Source organism: Chelonia mydas, chromosome 17 (genome assembly GCF_015237465.2).
Source record: "Chelonia mydas isolate rCheMyd1 chromosome 17, rCheMyd1.pri.v2, whole genome shotgun sequence".
NCBI lineage: Eukaryota > Metazoa > Chordata > Testudines > Cheloniidae > Chelonia > Chelonia mydas.
This window is the reverse complement of record NC_051257.2, coordinates 14,545,310-14,564,761: the sequence shown is the minus strand read 5'-3', so window position 1 is coordinate 14,564,761 and position 19,452 is coordinate 14,545,310. Positions and strand designations below refer to the sequence as shown.

The following is a 19,452-nucleotide window of genomic DNA, read 5'->3' as shown; positions in this document are numbered from 1 at the left end:
CCTACCCACAGGCACCATCCCTGCAACTCCCACTGGCCATAGTTCCCAGCCAGTGGGAGCTGCAAAGTTGGCGCTCAGGGCCGGGGCAGTCCGCGGAGACCCCCTCCCTCCCCCAGGAGCCACAGGGACATGCTGGCCGCTTCTGGGAGCGGCACGGAGCCAAGGCAGGCAGGGAGCCTGCCATAGCCCCACTGCGCTGCTGGACTTTTAGCGCCTAAAATCTCCCGGTTTGGCTTCAGTAGCCTCCGGGAGATAGAGCCCGATACCAGGAGACTCCCGGCAAAACCAAGAGGGTTGGCAACCCTACTCTACCTGCCTGTCAAATCAAAATAGCTCTCAAATACTTCCAACCGGAGCTGGATTTAAACCAGAATTTCCTTTTTAAAATATGAGCATAAGTATGATTTGACAGCAGCATGTTTATGAAGAGATTTTCAGACAGCTCTTAAGATGAAGGGGCAGATGGTGCTGATGGAAGAGCGTGGTTATAAAGAACTAGAAAGGATTTATAACAGACAGCAAGATCCCATATTGTTGTACATGAGCCAGAACAATGAGGATTCTCCTTAGGCCTTCATGTGAATCAAATGCACCCTGTAATCTGGGTCCCCTGAGGACACTGGAATCCTGGTTTGTTTAGCACATTGTATTAGAGACAAATCGGTTTTTGTTTTTTAAATTCCCACTCATTTTGGCACCACTCCCTGGCAACCCCTGCACTGAGCTCACTGCCTTTTTGGTATGTAAAGGAGTTTGGGTGAGGACAGAGCTGGCAGAATTTTGGATTTGTTCTGAAACAGAAATGCTGCTAGGAAATGTGGCTGCTGTGAAATGAATCCAAATTGTTGGCCCATTCTAAATCTTGGGGAATTGGCCACCTTCTCTGGGAGGTGAAAAGGGGGACACAATAAAGGCCTCATAGTTTTTGCATTATTTTAAACTAAATTCAATCTCCCTTGTTGAGGTGTTCTGAACACCTCTGATCTTTGGAAATGTTTGCACCTTTACAGAACTCGGATAGCTTTGCACTCTGCTCCTAATAGTTTTCCACCGGTCACTGGTTTTGGTGATGCTTTAGAATCTGCGTATGAATTCTGAAATATTCTTCCCTTTCCTAGCCTGTGAACAATAATTCTTCGAATGCTTTGGTGGAGATGGCAGCATATTCGTTGTTATATAGTTTACGCCCCAAATTTGTAACAATCTCATGCTTAATTTTATTGTCCGAAAGGCATAAATGCAACTTCAGTAAAACAAGGCCAGATTCTTTCCTGTTCTGGTGGTGACAAAAAGCCAGATGAAGGCAGCTGAGAATTTCTCCAGTGTGGATGTGATCTCAGCTGGTTCAGAGCTGACATTCCTGCCTCCACCCAATCCCAGTGTACCTTTTTGTAGAGGGCAGTGCCCTTTGAACCTTTAGGCTGCTTTAACCTATGTTGGGGCTAGCACAGATCATCCAAGAGAATCAGGGAGCCTTAAGTGGTGGATCCATTGTTTCATCTGGCTTCTTGGATTCTCTACTGGTCTTCCCAGTTAACTGATACTTGTGCATTTAAATCTCACATGTATGAAGTGAAATAGGGGTCAGATGGCTAACTTCATAAATCCCAGCAACTCTCCAACCACAGTAGCTACAGAAGGGAAGTTTAGCAGGGCACGTTTTTCTAATCATTGTCTTTTTCGTTTGCCCCCCAGGGCAGGAGCAGACACCGAACGCTTGCACGGCTAAACAACATAGGAACACAGACAGGGTCCAGGCAGGAGTCATATACTGTTTTGAAGCATCTTCAGGGTCAAATCTAAGATGTCTCTTTGTTTTGTTTGCCCCGTGTTGGTATCTGGATGGCTTGGTAATGGGGGACAGTGAAAGCATCGCAAATCATATGTGGTGCTATAAAGGATTATTAGGGTGTGTTAACAAACTTGGACTAGTGAACTACTAAAAAGCAATCTAGTAAAACAAGCAATTTTCATTCCTTTTGTATCCTACTTCACATTCTAAACTACACTGGACTACGGCAAAATCTACTTAATAAGTCCAAAGGAAGCCCTTTAATTCAGGACAGTTGCAGATGTTATGCTGAAAGACAGCTACCTGTAGAAAAGGCCCCATATTTGTTCTAGTTGTATACAAGTAGGATCTACACAGTAAATGACTTCATCTTGTTGATGGATTTATGAAAGAGGTACAGAACAGCATAATTTTGGACATGGCTGTTTTCATGTATTAAGGGATGAATTCATAACAAATGTTTTGTTTGTGCAGTGACAATTCCCTTAACAAGTGAAGATGAATTGCCTAACTGAAGCTAAGCTATTGTATGATGAACTGTTTAGACAATAGCTGTATTAAATATGAAACACATACATTGCAGACAAAATGCTGACACAGGGAGCGTTGAAATAAATGATGGTGCTGTTCTCAAGTCATAAAGATAAATGCTATGTTGAAAATTAAGTGGTTGTGTTCTCAGTGTGTATACGCGCACACATGTTTGTGTAGCTGTCTGTGCACGTAAGCAACAGTCAGACTGGTTTGGTACTAATTGGTGTCTTTGGTAGTCTCAGCAGCGATGTAAAAGATGAAGTGAGCATGGAGAGCAGCTCCACGTAGATCACTGTTGAGCTGGAGAAGCTTGCACTGCTACTGCCCACTCTGTGATTGTCCTGTGGTTATAAAGCGTCTCTAGATATGTCAGCCCAGGCCACTCATGTGCACTAGATTCACTGAAAAAAAAAAAAGTATAAGAATAAAACTGTAACATAGAGTTCCTGAGCCATGGAACACAAGGTGCCACAAGATGTTATTGAGTCATCGCTGGCTGGTTGTCTCCAGAGCCCTGGATCCAGGGTTCAGTTGTTACTTTCCGCCACACCCCTGTGCTGTGGACAATGTGGGGCCAGGCTATCACACTGGGAGCATCAAGAGATACTGTGGCTCAGGTACAGCCCTTCCCAGAGCTCCTGAATTGGCACAAGTCGAGCTCCTTCTACTCCCCACAACGGGGTGTGGCACAACGCGCTGCTCTTTGTGGACGCTGGCATTGGGAGGGTGGGGATATGGCTTTGATCCATCTCCTCCCTGCCTGAGGTGGGGGTGGATAATAGCCAATACGGTGTGAGCAGGGAGCGTGTTGCTGCGCAGAGATTGCAATTATGGCAGTCCCCTATGCAGAAGTATAGGGTGGGGGTTGAGAGGCTCCTTGTACCATCTCCCTTCCTGTCACACCTGTGTATGGCCTAGACACACTCTGGTCCATTTATTTATTTGCTACTTCAGGCAGGGACTTCTACTATGTGAAGAAATCAGAAGCCGACACATTTTAAACTGCTCTGCTTTCATCTGGTCTTCACGTACACTTGCAGTTTGAATCTTTCCTTTCCCTCATTGTAGTTAGTGTGTGACATCTGTATATTTTCTGAAATTTCCCATTGTCTCCATGGGTCACAACTGAGCATACCAAATTCAGGACAAACTGCTGAGAAATAGGGCAGACACACTCCAAAGCTGGTGGTTATTCTCCCATAAGGTATACCAATCCAGCAACAAAAGTAAACATCTGTCTCATCACACTGGTTAACAAGGATCAAAAAAGCAGCCTCTTTAGGTATTCCAGTTCTTATACCACCACCAAAAACACTAAACTTAATGATGAGTAGGTATTTAAAACCAATGGGTTCTTCTGATCCCAAAGGACCAGCCACATACCCAGGCCAATATGCAACTCAGATCTTACCCAATAATCATGCTGTTCCCAATCCTTTAGTATCTAAAATCTAAAGGTTTATTTATAAAAATAAAGAAAGAAAAAGGAGAGAGTTAAAATTAGTTAAAGGAATCAAATACATACAAAAATAGCAAAATTCTTGGATCAGGCTTGTAGCTGTGTTGAAATAAATTGCTGGCTTAAGTCAAGACTCTGGTTGCTGCCAAATCATTGGAAGGTTCTTGCTCAGTCCCTTGATTAGAATGCTCCCATTAGTGTAAGTTCATAGTTCAGAGATCTGAGCAGGAAAGAGGCAAAATGGGCCTTTTGTAGCTTCTGCCAAGTAAAGGGGAAACCCATTGGTCTAGTTTGTGGAAAATTAGAGGTAACAAGATGGTGTTTGGAGTCACATGGGCAAGTCACATGTCCATGCATGCTTTGCTTAATCATAGTCGAGGCCGTTACCCTTACTCTACTTAGAACGTTCACATGAAAGCCCATGAGGTGTGAATGGGCATCGTCCATGGTGAGTTGTGTGCTTTGATGGGCCATTCAGCTTGAATAGTCCTTTCATGATGCGCTGGCTAAATACCTTGTGGGTATTTGAGCCAACACATTTGAGCCAACACATTTGAAATACAGGTACATAGTTAATATTTATAACTTCAGACACTAAAATGATACATGCGTACAAATAGGATAATCATATTAAGCAAATCATAACTTTTCCATTGACACCTGACTTGACACACTTTGTACAAGATCTGTTGCCATTATATAACAGTGGTAGCAATGATCTACATGTCATATTTTAATCAGATAACGTCACACCCATAAACCAACAGAGGCTGAAATTTTCAAAGCCGTTTAAGTCTTTTCATCACAACTTTCATTAAATTCAGTGGAAGTTGTGCACCTACATCCCTTACGCAGCTGTGGAAACCGCAGTTGGCAGGTACCTTAGTGGCCTCAGTTATTTGGTCATCACAGCATGTATTTCATGCACTGTCCAGTGCTTTCTGCATTAAGATCACCTTTTTTTGGCAAGAAATATTTAGGATTTAGGGTCTGTTTTTCATCTGGGTCTTAGCCCAGCCTATGTTTATATATACTGGTTGGGGGAGGCAATTTTGGGCCTGCAATAAATTTTTAGGCACAAACAATAACAATTATAACACTAAAAGCCCCATTTAGATTTGATACAATTACAGGAACAAAGCATTTTGTTCTGAAATCATCAGCCTAATTTGCAGAATATTTAACATGCTAATCTTTGAGCCCACAATTGATGGCCAGCACCCCCAAAACCAGAAGCTGTATTGAAAAAACGACCCCCAAATTTTGTGTTTTGAAGAAATAAATAGTTGTTTAACAAAGAAGAATCATAGAACTCAAAGGGACCTCAAGAGGTCATCTAATCTAGTCCTCTGCACTCAAAGCAGGACTAAGTATTATCAGGACGAAGAAAGATGGTCTCATAGCTTAGGCACTAGACTGGGACTTAAATATGGGTTCACTTCCCAACCTTGCCACAGACTTGCTATGTGATTCTGGGCAAGTCACTTAATCTCTTTCTGCCTCAAAGCGGGATACTGCTTCCCTATCTCATACGGTCATTGGGTACATAAATGAATGTTTGTTGGGCACTAATATGGCCCATACGCTCATTGTATAGAAGTACCTACATAAATGTAAGAGCAAGTAATTTCCAGTGTGAGGTTTTGTGCTCAAGTTGGGGTGCTGAGCTCATGTAGAGTACAACAGGATACATGTCTATTTAGTTATTACTCTTCGTATGCAACAAATAAAATGGAAATAAAATAGTCTGGTTTTTTTTCTATCCTGCCTTTGGAACCTGATATGCAACAGGTTCCAATATGGAACTGGAAGTGGGGAGCTGATGATGAGGTGCAACTAAGACCGGAAATTGAGAACTAATCCTGCATTGGCAGGGAAGAAATGAATGGTCTAATAGGTCTTTTCCAACTGCAATTGCTACAATTCTGTGAACATTATTCTCATGTTGCGGGCTGGTAAATGTGTTCACACATGGTCTTGCAAAATATTAATCTGATGGCATCAAAGATTAGTCTGTCCCTCTGTCCAGGAGGAGGGAGGCTTAGGAGTGAGAGGAAAGAGTCTGGCTTTTGATTGTGTGCTCTGGTTACATGGCTATGTTACTAAAGCTGCAGAATTGGAAAGGAGATATTTGCTTTATGCTTAAGAGGCTTTATTGTTTCTAAACTATATTTAGTTCTGTAATCTTTCTTTGAGATGGGGGGAGGAGTATCGGGGCGGGGGCACCCTAAGAATGCTGCTGTCCTGATTAGTGGGGGAGGAAGGGGTTAAAGCCACGAGGTGGACTCTCCGAAGGGGCAAGCGCTGTTGTCAGAATAATGTTTAGCCAGGTGTTAATCTGTGCCTGGAGGGAAGTGCTGGAATTCATTATTCATCCCACTGGGGGAGGTCCTGGTCCTGGGAGGCTGCCAGGTCTGAAGCCAGCCTCCTGGCTTGACTGACATGTGCCATTTGTGATGAATGCAGCTGACGTCCATTTGAGGAATTCTCTTGTCAGGCAGCCAAGCTGACAGAGAAACACAGAGTGAGGCATTCAGAGAGCACTGTTTCAGAAGGCAAGATCGCGCTCAGCATTAGGAGGGCATAGAGGGACAAAATTGGAGCCACAAAGGGAGAGCCTCTTTTTTGTTTTTTCTTTCCCTTTGCCACCCCCCCCACAATCCCTCACCTCCCTCAAATACTATTTGGGAAAACGCTGGCTCTGGAGGAACCTTGCTGGCACACTGCTGTTCCTCAGCAGACTAGGTTTTTTTCCCCCCTCAAGGGCAGGAGGTGAGACAATGATCAAGTCAAGTTGGTTCTATGTCAAGTTCAAGTATGCGGAGAAGGTAAGTCAATATGTTTTCTCTTCCAGCCTTTCCCAAGGGAGATGAGCGTGTGTATCCCTCCAGACCCCGTCTCTTGACAGGCAGTTCTCGCCACCAGCAGAGCTGATGCTGCCTAGAAGTTTCACTGGTGAATGCGTTTTCCCATGGCTTAATTTTCTGATGAAATCCAGCACAGTGCAGAATAGTCACTTGAAACCTGACAGGTAGCAGGCAGCTGGAACTGTAGCATGGTGGAAGGAGAAGAAGTGGAAGGAGAAGAAAATCTTGGATCTAGTTCCTAAGGCAGTCTCTTTTAAAACAGCAGTTGTAAAGATGTGCTTCTTTTCTTGCGTGTGGGGATCTGAAGACAGAAAGATATCTTGTTCCGTGGAGCTGGTTATGAGATGTGACCTGCTTCTGTGCTGAAATCGGTGCTTTAATTTCTTGAATGGTGAAGCAAATGTTTAATTGTCATTAATTCTTCATGAGAAAAGAGGCCTTTATTGATCAAACAGGAGGAAAATGTATTTCAAGATGGTTTAACTACAGTATTTTGATACTTTGAAATCTAATTGAATTCCTAATGATTATTACTGACATAATGCGTTCCCCCTTGGCTCTTATTGATCTCCCTCTGTCTTGTCTGTGCCTGGTGTCCTTTAGCACCTGATTGCTGGAGGTGGGGGACAGATGATGGATTTACACTGAAACATAATTGCACTGAATATCTCCCTTGTGAGGTTTTCTTACCTCAGGCTAAAGATTGATCTCATTGCTGGTAGCCCTGAGACCCATTCAGACACAGCCTTATTATAATTTTCATCCCAGCAAAATGGTGAAGAGTCAAAAACAACTTTTTGAGAACCACAAACAACAATCACCATCTCCCCTCCCTGGTCCTGATCATCCTTCACCAATTTTCAAATCTGTCTCTCAAAAGAAGAGACAAACCTTTGTATGTTTAATGTGCATTTACTATTCTGGACAGGAGTCCCGTGTTGATTGATTTTTCTTATGTTTGTGCCTCAGGTTTTGCTGCACATGGTGAAAGTCTGTACGTTTCATTTAACAAGATGGTCTTATCATTATTGCTGGCTGCAAATAGCACGTTTAATTAAGTCACAGATTTAGCTGTCCGGTTTTCTTTTTTCTTTTTGTTTTGCACAGTATTACACAGAAAACTTGAGTACAAAACCCACCTTATTAAATACCCATACATGACCTCACCTGTGCCTTCCCCACCAACCACTCTAGGCCATCAGAAGAAACATCATAAACTAAAGGTCGGATTTATCTTAAAACTGAAAACACCACAGAACTCTGCATATTTAGTATATGAAAATCCTCCTGGAATTAAAAATCTAATTATCTAAAAATCCAGCCGTCCAGTTTTGAGTGACAATGGCTTTTTCTAAGCCATCATGTGCCTCTCAGGTGGGTTTTTTTCCCTCTCATCTTGAAATTTTGGGGTTTATTTAACTTTTTTTTTTTTTAAACACTCCTTGTAATTCAGTTAAAGTTTAAAAAAAAAAAATCCTCAGTGACTGAACAAGGCAGATAATGCTGCTGCTCTTTCATCATTTGGGGACAAGCTTACTTTTTGTTTTGTTTTGTTTTTAGTTACATAACCTGTCACACCAGTTCTGTCAGACAGATTCTCTGAAAGCTACAACTTGAGAAGTTTGAGCATGGATGAAAACCAGGAAATCCATCCCTTTTTATGAAAAACAGAACTAACTCCCTTCTCCCCCCACCTCCCAAAAACTCCCTCTAGTTTTACCACTGTTTCTTCTGAAAGGTGCCCTTTCATTTTATTTCATGGTGTAACAACACTAGTCTTTTGCACTTACCATAATGCCTTTCAAGCTGGAAAACACTTGGAGAAACTAAGAAACTGTCTACTTGAGAGAGTAGGGTTGCCAACTCTGACTGAAGTTATTCCGGGAGATTTCCCCCTCCCCCATGCCTTAGTGTCATTTTCTTGTAATATCCTATTAAAATATCCTGGATTTCTTTCAATAGTCACTGGGAGATCAATAAAAAAAGGAGGACTTGTGACACCTTAGAGACTAACCAATTTATTTGAGCATAAGCTTTCGTGAGCTACAGCTCACTTCATCGGATGCATGCTCAGATAAATTGGTTAGTCTCTAAGGTGCCACAAGTACTCCTTTTCTTTTTGCGAATATAGACTAACACGGCTGCTACTCTGAAACCTGGGAGATCAATGCCGATTCCAGGAGACTCCAGGCCAATCCTGGAGGCTTGGCAACTGTGTGAGAGAGGTGCACCAGTACTAACTTAAGTGATTTAAAACTGATTTAATTAAACTGGTGCACTTCCCTGTGTAGGCATTGGTTATGTAAGCGACTCCTAAACCAAAATAAGTGTCTATGAACAAGTTTAATTATATGGGTTTGAAAACTGTTCGGTTAAACTGTTGCAACTTTCCCGTGAAGACAAGGTCTTAGGTGTTGATTTAATCTAAAGAGAAATAAACCACTCTTAAATCCAAGTGAGTGTCCACACAGACTTTTCTCTTAACGAGTGTTAAATCACGCTTCTAGTTAAACTGCTGCATGCCTAAGGTTAATTAAGCTTTGCTCTCTTCGTGTCAGTTCAATACGTTTATTATCCCTAGTTGAAAGATGAATAAATTAGGGTAGAAAGAAGTTGTGACCTTATTCTGATTCACCGCAATATCTTGATAAAGTTCCATTCCTCAGGTGGAATCTGTAGATTACGCTGGTCTCTGTGTAAAAAAGTTCCTCTGACTTTTTACTGCCCAATTTGTGTAGCTGAAGTTGACACCCTTCGCTCTGGCTAGATCAAGTAGCTTTGCAGCCTGTCTGTTCCTTGTAGAATACTGCCCAGCTCAGTGACTGAGGTCCCCTTTGTTTGCATACAGTGTTATAAATGTGATATTTCAGGTAGCATATGCAGTTATAAAATGTCCCTCCTGTACAGTCTGTGACCCTGTTTTACCATCCTGGAGTATCTGTGTTTTACTGCTGCTAAGCATTGTATTGATGAGGAACATCAGCCATCGTAACCCCGGATCTTCAATGTCTATGTGGCTGCTGCTCCTCTTTAATTGTATTGTCTGTAGCTTCAATACTAGAGAAGGGCCTGAATCAAAACTCTGGGCTCCCTTGAATTGTGAGGAAGTTCAGATCTGGGTCAGAGCCTTGCTTCTCGGACCCATCGCCACTCATTACCTTTCATATGCTACTCTGAAGCCCCAATACGCCACATGCATTGTTCCTCTTCCTTCATACTGGCTGGCCCACCCAGCAGCAAGTTCCATTACCTTGCTGCACGTTGGATTGCTCCCCACTCCTCCTCTGTTGGTAACTCAAGTGAATGAAGTGGGTCCCTTTGCCACAGCTGGCGGCGGTGCCTTCCCAGTGTTCTGCTCATTCCATTTAAAGGAGTTCAGGGGCTAATCCACCCTAGGGGTACACAGTGTCCCCAAGGGATGAGAGAACATGGGGATTCAGCTGCACTTCCTCACACAAGCCTGCTGGGGGAATACGCTGTATCCAAGAAAGGGGTGTGCCAGCAGGGAGCTCAGAGGCCTGAAACCTCTTCTTGGGCTGTCTCTAAATGGTGGCATTGAATCCTGATTGTTGAGCTCTCTTACACTATGTCTACATGGCACCACATTGAGGACTATGGGGGGGAGGGGGTTGTTAGCTGCAGTAGAGCACAGCAAAATGTTGCTCTCTAACTGTCCCGTGTGAACACTGTTCACGTCAACTAAAAGGTATCTCGTTGGCATTAACATGGTCCTATGTGAAAAAGGACTATGTTAAAGCAAACTAGGTGTCTTTTTAACTTGCACCAGCATCGTCCACACAGGACAGTAGAAGTACAATGATTTGCTGCTCTCTGCAGTTCACGCCACCCAGTCTGCAGTGTAGTGTAGGTAAATCCTTAGAATAAGAGACCACTTAATACTGGATTTTTAAAAAAAATATGTAATTTGGCCTATTAGTTCGTTCAGGTTTTCCAAACATTTGTTCCACATTGTTGGACAAATAATATAAAACCACTTCATAGTTGTATGTTTGATTGTTATTTTATTATTCTATTTTATTATAACGAAACAAAAAATAATTTGTCCAGTTTCCTCTCCAGATTGTTGCAGATCAGCTATGATGTCCTATTACAGAATTCTATTGGAACAGGAACAAAGTTTGTTTCACCTTACAAAGGTTTAATGTAAGGTCATTTGAACATCAGGCTTCTTTATACTGTATGCATATTCAGTCTGAGTGCATTTACAATGAGTTACAATTCTGTGGTAGAATATGAATGATGATGATGATACTAAGAAATCATTTTGACTTGGGAAAAACAGGGAGATTATTGGAAGGTAATGACATTCTGGAAGGTTTGGAAGGTATGTAATTAGGCAACAGGCATAGGCACTCTGACCTAATTTTTTACTGCCTGTGTCATGAAGGAGCTTGTGAATGATGATGGGGAAATTGAAGGGGGTTTTGCTTTGTCCTTAAAAATCCCTATCCCCTTTATTAGGCTTATTAATCTCACTGATCCCAGTCTCCAACTGAGGCAGAATTCCCTGTTTCCAGCAGGGCTGCAGGAAGAAAGTGACATTCCTAGCAGTGACATTAGATTAAAACCCCCAGTGCCTAGATACAATGTGCATTTATCTCCTATCCTGTCCTACTCCTGTGAAAGGCAGCTTACTGTTTTGACAGCTTAAAGTAAAAAGCCTTAGGGGCAAGCAACCACTTGAATGTTCCAAGGGCTTCATTTCCAATGGAAAGAGTTCAATTACAGTCATTTTCCTTGACTAAGTACAAAGAGGTAAATGGAACCCCTGTTTCAGATATTAAACTCGCAGACTGTATTACCAGTTGTACTTTGGCTGTATCCTTTACTTTCAATCTAAATCAAAGCCCTGATTCCAGATTACTTTTAAAAAGTATGATGAGGTCTGCACCTAGTAATTCAGCCACTTGTATTAAAGAGTACATAGTACATCAAATGTGACTTTCATTAGACCCTATTGCTCTTCTGGCGATCTGGATGCAGTTGGCATCCTTCTCGACGAGCAAGAAGAGTTGTATCTTGAAAGGCTGCAGCACAGCTGTAGCAGAATAAGAAAGATAGATGTAGATTAATCTCTTGGTGATGTGTTCAGAGATTTTAGTGATTTCTCTGATCCATACATTTGCTCTATTATTTGTCTCACCTTTCATAACAGTGGTTTGAATGAGACCTGCTTATTTATGCACAGCATGGAACAGCCTCTCTTCCCCATCACTCTTTTGATCTCCATGCCGTCTCTTTCTCCTGGCAGTGCACAAGTCGGATTTTCAAGAACTCAGCCGCCACATTTGGGACTAGATTTTCAAAATTGCTCAGCATTATGACACTTTTATGATCAGATGTTCAAAAGAGTTTAGACACTCCGTGTGCAGAGCTCATTTGAAAATCTGGCCACTTACTTTGCTATCTCATTGGGACCTGAGCTCACTTGAACATCTAATCCCAAATGGTGCTGAGTTGTTTTGAAAATGTAGCCCACGGGACCTGATCAAAAGCCCTCTGAAGTTAGTGGGAGCCTGTCCATTAACCTTTTTGGGATCAGGCCGCTCTAGCATTGTGGGGGGAGGGGTGGGGGGGGGGAGAAAGGACAGGGAATTAATTGGGCTGGAAGCTTGTCCTAGAATGACTGAATTTTTCTTGGAAGCTGAGTGTGTCTACTGCTTCATCATCCTCACTAGGAAATGTTGCCTCTGGAAATTAGGAATTTGCATTCAAATGTAAGTCTCTTTTGGATGAACGATGCTTAGCAGGGCTGGTTATATGTGGCCACATTTTCTGTTGATTTCCTGTCATCGTCGGTTTAGACATAGGTGTTCTGGGTGTACAACCAGATGTCGCTTGCTTAAATTTTCCTAATTTCTTGGGACCGATCTTACTCCCGCTGAATATTGGATCAGGCCCATAGTATTTAAACTAGTGCGTTATACTATAAAGGTGTCTATTTTAGTGCCTGTTTGATTTAGTGCTGAAAATGCTGGCTGGATATTCACATCGTTATTTTCACATTCCCAGATTCTTTTGGGGAAGAATGCTGCTTGCTGGAAACAATCACTGTTTGTTTCAACTGATCTTTTTCAAATTGGCAAATATAATAATTTATTTCCAGAAATATTTCCAGTTCTGCATCATATACAGCTAGAACCTGGATTATGTATTCATAATATTAATATGACGCTCCCTGGCTTGAAGGAAATGATACCGTGGAGAGCTGTCTCTTTCTCACTTACGTTGTAAAGAAATATATTTGAGGTCTATTGTATGTTTTAATTGTTGGATATTTTCCCTTGCCTGAATGGCAATACATCATGTGTGTGCTTTATTTTTCAAAGACATAACTTTCTCAATGTGCAACTGCAGCTACCCGTACTTTAGAGGAAGGATGACTATCTCTTTCCCTGCTGCTTGCGTGCAAACTCTGGGCCAGAGCCTCAGTTAGTGTAAATTGGAATAGCTTCCCTGAAATCAATAGAGCTACGCTGATTTACACCAGCTGCAAATATGTCCACATGCATCAGGCAGTGGGTAGTGCATAGGAGTAAACATCATGCCTTAAATTTCATATGGTTTGTTAAATGTATGCCCAATCGCAAAGCCAGCATCATCACCAAGATTAGGTTTTGCTTCATTCTAGCGTTGGGTTTTGAGGTTATCTGGCATTTCACCAAATGCAAAGCTTCTTAAAGGACTGTACATGTTTGGTGACATCGGGGTCAAGCCTGTGCTGATGCTGTAATTTTCTCAAGGTTGGCAAGTGGAGTTGTTAATGCTTTCCTTTAAACTGTCGTTAATCTCTTTTTCAGAAATTCTGGGCTGAAGGGCTGTATTTGGCTGGCATGCTAACTGCAGAGAGAGGGCCAGATTGTGTCTTTGTGGTCTTGTGTGCCACAACCAAAGCTAGATGGTACTGAAACTCTCATGAAGAAATATCATTCCTATGAAATAGCCAATCAATACAAAATTCTAGGTCGAACTTTTAGCTGTGGAACTCTAACTCTTCTTAGCTGCACACATGCTCACTTCTGGAATCGTCCCTCCGTTTTTTGCTGTGGCTGCTGGGCAGTTCAGTGAAGTGTAGGCAAAAGTCCCACTCCTCCCATGGAATAACCTATGGTAATGTGTGCTGTGCTCAATTTGCAGTCCAGTGCATTGATCTGCCCCATTCACAACCTTCACTGGAATATGGAAGCAGAACTCTGACATTTAAAACTGAATGGCACACAGAATTGGAAAGAAGAGACAATGGGTGAGTCAGTTTATTTCTGTGTGCCTCATCTTCTCCGTCCGTAGATTAGTTAGTAATGCCAACTCACCTTTGTAACTATTTGGAGATCTATTGGTGATAAATACTAGAGTGCTCAGTATTATGATTTATTTATCTATTTACGTCAATTTAATTTTCTCATTTCTCAGTGATGGAACTGCCATGGCATTCAGACCATTTTTTTAGCCAAACCTGTTTTGGATAAAATCTGTTTAAGTACCAAATGGATCCTGTGAAACATTGAGTGTTTCCTATTGGCTGTAACAGATTCTCCCATATATCATAAGGAGGTTTTCAAATAAAGGGCCGGATCTGCAGGCTCTGCTGGAGGAGCTAAGGAGAGTTTTAAGGCACCTGTGTTCTCCTTTGAGTCCGGGGGCACTAACTCCCTAGTATAAGTTAGAACAGCTCAGGAGCTGCATTAACTTGTGCTGGATGCCAGAAGTCCCAAGGGGCCATTACAGTAATCCGGCATCATCGAGGCACAAGGAAGTTGAAGTCCCACAAGTTGTTCCCCTTTATGTTGCTCTCATGGAGGGTTGGTAAAACAGAAGCTGGTAGGACGTCTGTGTGCCACCCCAGGATCCCCCTATCTGGTGTATTTGTGTGTGTGAGGGGGAGGGGGAAGAGAATCTTCCTGTAACTTGAGTAAGTCTGCTTCAGGGCAGTTTTGTCTTTAACAGTCCACGATCTGGCCACAAATCTTTGGTCCTTGGTCCTAGGCTTTGTGCGTGTGTGTTGGTGAACAAAAGGAGAATAGTGTGCTACCTGGGGATAGCCACTCAGAGGTGAAATGGCAAGAAAAAAATCATCTTACATTTTTCTGATGTAAATTTTTAATTGAATATATTTGCTTCTGTCAAGCAACTTTTACAGTCCAATGCACAAAACATACAATGCAAGACAAAGAAACTTTGCACAATGAACTGCATGTAATAAGCTAGTTATGCATCCAATTATATGTGAGGATTTTTTATATTTTTGTAGTATGTGCAACAAAGATGAATTTAAATGTGTATCCGGAGCACTGTACCCTTCGTAAGGTAATTAGCATTTGTACAGTACTGCTTTCATAGTTACTTAGGCTTTCTCTAGATTGGAAAGCTCTGGAGAACTTCATTAGAAATGGTTGCCTCTAATAACAAGACAGAGAGGAAAGCATTTTTAAACACATTGTTAGACTCAAAGTCCTGTATCTGTAATACTAGCAGTATTGTATCAGTGCCTGGTATCAATGGACTTTGTTGCCTTATGCACCTGTGGTGACAAAACGGGTAAGGGATAGACTGAGTTGTAATATTTTGCAGTTTAAATATCACTCTTTAATCCAACAGACATAGTGTTTACCCACATTGTAAACTTTCAAAGCAGCCATGTGATGTGGAAGGTAATTAATACGTATATTACAAATGGCTAAATTAGAGAAATATAGAGGCCTCGGTCACACAGTAAGTCAGTGGCAGATCTGAAGTGTCCTGACTCAGTGTTCTAATATAACCACTAAGTAATACTCCCTTTTCTGCCTCGCATCTTTCTTCAGTGAAATTGCTATTAATTTAAGCTGCAGCCCAAATATTAGTTCAGTTGAAGGCATTTGTGAACTGAAGTTCCTAACAGTCATTTCTGGATTTTGGCCAAAGGCAGTATATTTTCAAAGAAGGGAGGGAGTTAACAGTTGTGTGTTCTTTTAAACAAGAGTGGTGTATATAAGTCTTCTCTGTGCATCTCTCCAGTGTACCGTGCCCTATGAAGACTAATCCAAGGTGAATTGATGCAACAGTACACAAGAGAAGTGTGTACTGGTTACATTCCCTTGGGCACTGAACTCATATAAGACCACCTGCTGTTTGGAAGGAATTGTTATGTGGGTGATAGAGAAGAAACAAATTCTTAAGTGTAGCTACACACAGGAATTCTTTTGAGAGTCTGCTAGGTACAGAGCTTTTGACTTGTAACGCTATGGTATATTTAGAGTGTAACCAATAACACTTACTTAATGGATAAATATTCAGGGCACAATAGATGTCAGAGCTGGGCTGGGGAGATGTCACACTCAATCTGTTGACATGGAATGATTTGCTGTTCTGAAGCTAGACTCCCTGGATCTGTAGACAATTAAATAAAAAAAAGCAGCTGGGGGCTTATGCTGTGATTTTTCCCCCTGGACTTCATCTGCCTAAGGGCTTGTTCCTCCCTTTAATTATTTAAGAACTGGGTTTTGTTTATAGTTTGTAATAAAACTGATAAAAGATTAACGAGGACCTTGTGTCTCCTTCTTCAGCAAATTAAAGCTTTGGAACACTTACAAAATACTAGATACTTGAAATCTGCAAAATAGAAGCAGGAAAAGTAGAGCAGAATAGACAATCAAGCTATTGGATTTATTTAAAAAAAACCTTTCTGCTGGAGCACAAAAAGTGCCTACTCTATCAAACATTTATAAATGCTTTTGTTGTGGGGCCTTTTGTATGAAACATAGGGTTGAGTATGTTAAAATAACGTGTCCTTGCTTAACAGAGGCAACCGCATTAGGGATATGTGGGAGGGTGCTGGGGACTGACAGTGAACTTGTATGTGTCTAGGAGTCGTGCTGAGGGGATGGTTACCAAATGGAGGGTGAGGAGGGTACCTGTTACCCTTATTTCACCACCCCCCCACCACCACCCCAGCAGCTGTGCCTCTGCCAAAGCTGACCCTAGCTTTGTATACCTAGATCTTTTTAAAGAAATAACCGAGCAGTATCCCTGTACAAGAGCTTGCATTATTTTTTTGCTAATTCAAATGTCTAAAATAGAGAGCCATTCAAACCAGCAAGGCTTCTTTGGGGACTTGGTCGATGGTGACTTACACATATTAAGGCCCACGTTTGGAACTCGGCTCTCTGAAAGACTAGCTCAGTGGTTCTCAAACTTTTGTATTGGCGACCCCTTTCACAAAGCAAGACTCTGAGTGCGACCCCCCCCCCCATACATTAAAACATTTTTTTATATATTTAACACCATTATAAATGCTGGAGGCAAAGCGGGGTGTGGGGTGGAGGCTGACAGCTCGCGACCCCCTCAAGGGTCCCGACCCCCAGTTTGAGAACCCCTGGACTAGCTCTTTCCCAATACCATACAGCTGTATTTGAGATCTGTCTGGTGCTGGAGCTTGCTCAGTAAAAAAGAGAGAGGGCTTCTGGCAGTGCATTCTCGGGATTTTCTTCAGCTTTGGAATTTATTCTTGCCCTGGATGCGTCAGAGTCTCCAAAGCCCATTTTCACATGCAGAATAACACAGGTAAGTGGGTCAAAGATCCTCAAGCAGAGGAGAACAAGATTGTATGATGACTTAGATGATGCTGTTTAGAAGATTTAAAAAAAAAATTTGTGTGTGTGGGTGGGTGGGGGGGGGGAGTTTTCATAAGTTGCAGGAAAATCACCAAGCTCAAATATTATAATGCAAATGTTAGATGTTTAATTGTTTTTGTGTTACTTTTTGAGAGATTCCTAGATGTCTGGGTAGGTAGTAAAGGAATGAAACTAATAAATAGTACAATAATCAACTGGGCTACTCATCTTTTCCAGCAGACAGGCCATGTTTTCTTGATTTTTTTTCCAGTGCATCTATTGCAGTGCACATCCTTTCATCAAAAATAGGGTGAAATCCTGACTTGCAGTTTTGAGTAAGGTTAAAGGATGAGAGAGAGAGTCCTATATAAGCTGTAGGGCAGGATATCTCCATAGCATTCCAGGGAGCTGCAAACTCCTTTGTCCTGTGCCCATGCACCAGCTTCTCAAGGGTTATGTCTGCAGATTAACGTGCAAGTCCTGTTCCTATCCAGGTAGCATGTAACAATGGCCAGCAGTATTTTGGGGTAGGCTGTGTGTGCTCATTTTCAAAGGAGGCATCTGCTACATTTTTTTCCCTTTTCATTGCACTTCTCATTTTTCCTTTCAAAGGCAGCGCTATCCAGTTTTGTGGCAGTCCATCCTCAATTCCACCGTAGCTGAGAGCCGTTGTGGCTGACTGGCCTTTAGAACCTCTAGAAACAACGAGGAGTCCGGTGGCACCTTAAAGACTAACAGATTTATTTGGGCATTAGCTTTTGTGAGTAAAAAACCCACTTCTTCAGATGTGTGGAGTGAAAATTACAGGTACAGGCATAAATATATATTGGCACATGAAAAGAAGGGAGTTACCTTACAAGTGGAGAATCAATGTTGAAAGCCAATTCAGTCAGGGTGGATGTAGTCCAGTCCCAATAATTGATGAGGAGGTGTCAATACCAAGAGAGGAAAAATTGCTTTTGTAGTGAGCCAGCCACTCCCAGTCCCTATTCAAGCCCAAATTAATGGTGTTAAGTTTGCAAATTAATTGTAGCTCTGCGGTTTCTCTTTGAAGTCTGTTTTTGAAGTTTTTTTGTTGAAGAATGGCTACTTTTAAATCTGTTATTGAATTTTGCCTAACTTCAAAGGCAGATTGAAGTGTTCTCCTACTGGCTTTTGTATGTTACCATTCCTGATGTCTGATTTGTGTCCATTTATTCTTTTACATAGACACTGTGCGGTTTGGCCAATGTACATGGCAGAGGGGCATTGCTAGCACATGATGGTATATATCACAGTAGTAAATGTGCAGGTGAATGAGTCTCTGATGGTGTGGTTGGGTCCTATGATGGTGTCGCTAGAATAGATATGGGGACAGAGAAGGCAACGGGGTTTGTTACAGGGATTGGCTCCTGGGTTAGTGTTTCTGTGGTGTGGTGTTTAGTTGCTGGTGAGTATTGGAAGTCTACAGAGTATTTTGAGATCCTTGGAAAAATACTCTCCATAAGTACAACACCTTATTGTTTAACTATTGAGTGTATTGTATTGAGTGTATAGCACTGTATTGTTAGCCCTCACTCAGGGAGCCACAGAATATCTGCATTTTAGATGAATTACTGCATTATTGGTGTCCTTATCTCCCTAAAGATAAATGAGTACAAATGTTCAAGCCTAGTTCATATTTGCATCTAAATTAACTGAAAGCAAATCCTTTAAAGGGTCAGGACAGATGATGAGGGTTTAACTTTTTACTAATTAAAGAGTCGTCGTATTCCTTTGTGGAAGAGCTGGTAAAGATAAAATGGTAACACGTCAGGTTCAAAGGTCTGCATGTAGATCCTAATCCATTTAGGAGAAGGGGGATAGAATTTCATTGACTGTACTATAAACTCCGGCCCAATAACCAATTTGTTCCTCTGCTGGACATACATATATCAATAGAAAAGGAAAGTAGAGGAACCTAAGAGGGGTGAATCAGTACTTGCTTCTGAATCTCAGTGCCCATGGCTGCCAGCGTTCTGGTGTGGGGGTGACTTGTATCACCAGAGGACACTGGAGAGGAAATACTCTCAAAGCCATGTAGCGCATCACTTTTCATGCTTGCAATTCCCCCTTTATTAGATGACTTCAAATTATTAATTTTCTCACAGTTTTAACTTATATTAATATTAAAATTACACTGTGAGGCAAATGCATCATCAGTGGACACTA

The 19,452-nt window shown here is 41.9% G+C and overlaps 1 protein-coding gene across 13 annotated transcripts in view; it reads left to right on the top strand.

The window, feature by feature from the left end:
* Positions 1-19,452, top strand: part of AUTS2 (activator of transcription and developmental regulator AUTS2) — a 974,917-nt gene that overhangs the window by 322,819 nt on the left and 632,646 nt on the right. The window contains exon 1 of one of the 13 annotated variants that reach the window (XM_043530922.1): positions 6,305-6,613. The exons of 10 other annotated variants lie outside the window; for them this stretch is intronic. In XM_043530922.1, the coding sequence (XP_043386857.1) occupies positions 6,566-6,613 (48 nt within the window). In that variant the 5' untranslated portion in view covers positions 6,305-6,565. Of the gene's footprint in view, positions 1-6,304; positions 6,614-19,452 lie in introns of those variants that run through there. 2 more of the 13 variants (XM_043530920.1, XM_043530921.1) reach the window with 2 other exon arrangements.